This window comes from Pseudophryne corroboree, chromosome 7, assembly GCF_028390025.1.
Source record: "Pseudophryne corroboree isolate aPseCor3 chromosome 7, aPseCor3.hap2, whole genome shotgun sequence".
NCBI classification, from domain to species: Eukaryota; Metazoa; Chordata; class Amphibia; order Anura; family Myobatrachidae; genus Pseudophryne; species Pseudophryne corroboree.
This window is the reverse complement of record NC_086450.1, coordinates 366,812,168-366,816,486: the sequence shown is the minus strand read 5'-3', so window position 1 is coordinate 366,816,486 and position 4,319 is coordinate 366,812,168. Positions and strand designations below refer to the sequence as shown.

At 36.4% G+C, this 4,319-nt stretch overlaps 1 protein-coding gene across 1 annotated transcript; it reads right to left on the bottom strand.

Annotated features, from left to right (window-relative positions):
• Positions 1-649: 649 nt before the first annotated feature.
• LOC134943719 (uncharacterized) lies at positions 650-3,468 on the bottom strand. Its single transcript, XM_063932404.1, has 3 exons — positions 3,362-3,468; positions 3,076-3,288; positions 650-2,475 (listed from the first exon to the last, which is right to left on the bottom strand). The coding sequence occupies exons 1-3, from the start codon at positions 3,459-3,461 to the stop codon at positions 1,751-1,753; spliced, it is 1,038 nt and encodes a 345-aa protein (XP_063788474.1). The 5' UTR covers positions 3,462-3,468; the 3' UTR covers positions 650-1,750.
• Between the last annotated feature and the right edge of the window lie 851 nt (positions 3,469-4,319).

The window sequence follows — 4,319 nt, the reverse complement described above, 5'->3', positions numbered from 1 at the left end:
AACATGTGTTTGCAACAACATCTGCCACATGTTGAGGAGGAGGAGGAGGATGAAGAAAGCAGCCAGCAAGCAGAGGAATTAGAGACATCTGGTGATACTTGGAGTACAGATGTAGGGAGGCAGGTTAGGCAAGAGCTCATCACTCGCTATTTCTAAGGTAAGTTTGGTTTGCTTATTTCATTTGTTGTGTAAACATAAATAGATGTTGGCCCATTTTTATTGTAAAAACCATTACTCAGAATGTGTCTGTCTCCTTGAGACATACAAACATACCCTCGCTTTATGCAAAACTAATGTTGCATGTGTATTGTGTTTATTTTAAAAATCAAAGCAACAGATTATGAGTGGCATGCATTAAGTCTGGATAAGTGTTCGTAAACTTGCACTGATAATTTATTACAAGCACACATAATCCACATAGTAATTTATTTAGTATTTTACTTTATGATTGTGTGTAACGTCCTAATGCACAGGTTCTCAAACTCGGCCCTCAGGACCCCACACAGTGCATATTTAGCAGGTAACCCAGTAGAAGCACAGGTGTATGAAATACTCACATACACATTTTAAAAGGTTCACAGGTGGAGCTAATTATGTCACTTGTGATTCTGTGAGGAGACATGCAAAACATGCACTGTGTGGGGTCCTAAGGGCCGAGTTTGAGAACCTGTGTTCTAAATAAACAGTCCTCAACATATAATATGTTAGCCTTGAGGAATACATGTGTCCCTATGTGTGATACTCCATCAGATTTTAGGGACACAAACTTACTCTCATCCAAAATAATTTATTTCGTAATGTTTGCTGCAGTAAACTTGCTGATTTGTAAGTAAATACACAGTTTGTCACATATATACATTATTATACACATTATTATTTTTTTGGTTAAAAATGTATTATTTTTTGGTTTCTGCAACATGTGTAATAACATTATTACTCATTTTTAACACACACAAACATGGCCCAACAATAATGACATTCATTTTGGCAATGAATTATCTCAATTCAATGACAACATATTAAAAGCTTTTTACGCAACTCAATTGTGTTATTCTTGTAATGTTGTATAGAGAAGAAAGGTAAAATAGTTAACAATCACATTTTAATGTGGATTGGCTGCAGGATAGGAGAATGATTGGAATCTAGAAAGAGTAATGATTAGAAAAAAATCAAGTGGTCTGGTTACTTCCTGCTAACATGTACGTGGCTGCCTGGCAATGATTGTGTGTGCAGGATAGGAGAATGGTTGGAATCTAGAAAGAGTAATGATTAGAAAAAAATCAAGTGGTCTGGTTACTTCCTGCTAACATGTATGTGGCTGCCTGGCAATGATTGTGTGTGCAGGATAGGAGAATGATTGGAATATAGAAAGAGTAATGATTAGAAAAAAATCAAGTGGTCTGGTTACTTCCTGCTAACATGTATGTGGCTGCCTGGCAATGATTGTGTGTGCAGGATAGGAGAATGATCGGAATCTAGAAAGAGTAATGATTAGAAAAAAATCAAGTGGTCTGGTTACTTCCTGCTAACATGTATGTGCAGCTCCAACAACATTTCCCTCCTCCAAAAGAAAACAAAGATGGTAAAGAAAAAATGTGCGTACAAATTTTATGCTGTTGTTTGTACCACTTATAATTAATGATATTGTATAAATTGTCAAGGAGCTAAGTGTTATATATATTTTGCCAAACATACACTTACTAACTATTTTGAATTACTTCTCAGAAATGTAAAATTCGTTTGTTTTGTGTTAAAATTTTTTGGGTGCCTGCTTGTCCTGCCCTTTGCCTTTAGCACTGTCATGTTGTCGTGCTCTGGTGGAGCGTCTTCGTGGTGATGAGACTGGCGTGATATTTGGAGTAGTCGTACCAGAACTGCTGCTTGTTTGCTGTTGGTGCATGGATCTGAATGTTTCATTCAGGTTAGTGAGGGTGGCAATGAGTTCACGTGTAGCAGCATTTTGATTGTCTACAATTCGGAATAAACTTTCATGAATCTTTTGATTGTTTTGAAAAATGTTCATATAACTTTGCTGTTGTCTGTGCTTTTCTTCCATTAGTCTGTGCTGTTCTTCCATTATGCGCTGTAAGTTGCCCATGACCTGTGTAATGTCTGTACGCATGAGTTCCATGGTATTGCCAATTCTGGTTGTTTGTTCATTTTGTCTACTCATGTTTCTGGTTATTCTTCTGAGGTGACATGGTATGCTTGCAAACATTTGTGTCTGCCTACGCAGGCAATCTTCATTAGTGGCCTGCTGTCTAGCCCAAATGGTCCAAAACACCTGATCAGGGCCTTGTGTTACTGGTGTTGTTGGGCTGTGTTGTGGTGGTGGTGTGCTTTCCTGTGGTGGTGTACTCACAGGTGCTGGGGGGCTGATTCCTTGGCTTAATGGCTGCATTTCTAAGATGATTGTCTCCTTCATGTCACTGTGTTGCTGTTGTTGTGGAGGGATGCTGTTACCAGGACTAGAAGCTGAAATGTCGAAAAATTTGCAGTTAGCTATCCATATGTTTGATAAATTAAAACAAATCACTACACATGGAACACATGTCATTCACTGTTGCTTTCAGATATTCTGCCTAGCAACATCATCACCCATAACTTAAATACATACATATGCCTGTTTGTGGCAACTGTGTCTGGTTACTTAATTGTGAAAGCAAACACTTTAGTTTTATTGTAGATCAGACATACTCCACCATAAAAACACATTGTAATCCATAATGTGTTACCTTATAGCTTTTCTAAAACAAACATAGTAATATTTTTATATGTATTTGGCAATGTGAGCTCAAACACACATGTGAAAATGTGATAAACAACCTTACTATTTGCAAACATTAAACATGAGTTTCTGTTGCAGCATCTTACACACAATGTGCTACTGTATGGCTCAAGTGGACATACATATCTTTACTGGATGTGGACAAGGCCATTTTGCTTGGATTCCATTTCATGTTTTACTCACTTCGGTAAGTATATAAGTTTTTGATGTGTTTTGACTTAATGCGGTTAAGAAAAAGTTTGATTATGATCTAAAATTGTTTACATTTATTTCAGTTTGATACTCACAATCAAGATGAGAGGAGTGTGGATGACGTCTTGGAGGTGTGTCCAAAATTTGGAGTGGGGGGACCGAACATACTGTCGATAATCTTCGTGGCGGGGTAGCCTGCTGTGGTTGGCCCTGGACATCAGACCTTGCTTTATTTGCTGCCACAGGTTTTATCTGGTGATGTCTTACAGAAGTCCCACTTCTGCTGCTCCAGACTTCTTTTGATGGACCTATTAATGAAAGTGAAATTTTGTTATGGCCATTCCTTTACAAACATACCCTATACTACAATGGACACTTTACCTGCTTCCGCAGCGTCATCATCATCAGATGTGCTGGGAGTTACTGGAGGACGAGTAGTACTGCTTTTTTCAAACACTGTAAAAAAAAAAAAAACACTCATGTATTCATGCTATTGTTGATACATCCATCCATTATGCTTATAAATTGTATTCTTTAAGAAATGCTTGCTTTATTTTTATGAAAAACATAAGGACCGGAAACAAAAAAACCACTACATAAAACAATAAATATTGTCCAATAGCCATATGCACTATGGAAAGTTCAACACAGGAAAACATGTACAGGACACTGACATAGGCCACAAGTAAAAATACATACATTAACAACCACAAACACACACATCTTCATTTTGTAATGAAAGGAAAAATATTACAGATGCAATATATAAATTGCTCTGTGATGTGGCACTCAAAACACACATTACCACTATATGAGCCAAACAAAACAAAAAAAAACAAATTAAAAAATTAGACTGCAGTGTTGTGTCACGGTACAAATACAAACTCAAACTGAACAAACAAATAGTATTTTTTTTAATAAAAAATATTACATTCTGTAATAATGACATTACACATGTAAGTGGTTTCCAAAACACTTTCCACTACTCCAGCCTCTAACATGACAACCACTGTTTTTGAAACATTGCACATGGATAACCTAAATATAAAACATAGTCCAAATTAAAAAACAAAAAATGTCCAAAAGGAAAACATTATTGCAGGACAATTCAATGACACACCAAGTCCAAACTACACATGCAAAATATACTGGAAAAAAACACATGACATACAATAAAGTAAGATGTTACATTGGCTTTTGTATAAAACATTACCCAAAACAATGTATTTGCTGACACACACTTGAAGATGGGAGTAATATGCAACGTGACATGACACACATTTAAAAAAATAAAAATAAAAATAAGGTCATAGAATGTTAATGCAAATACACATGCTCA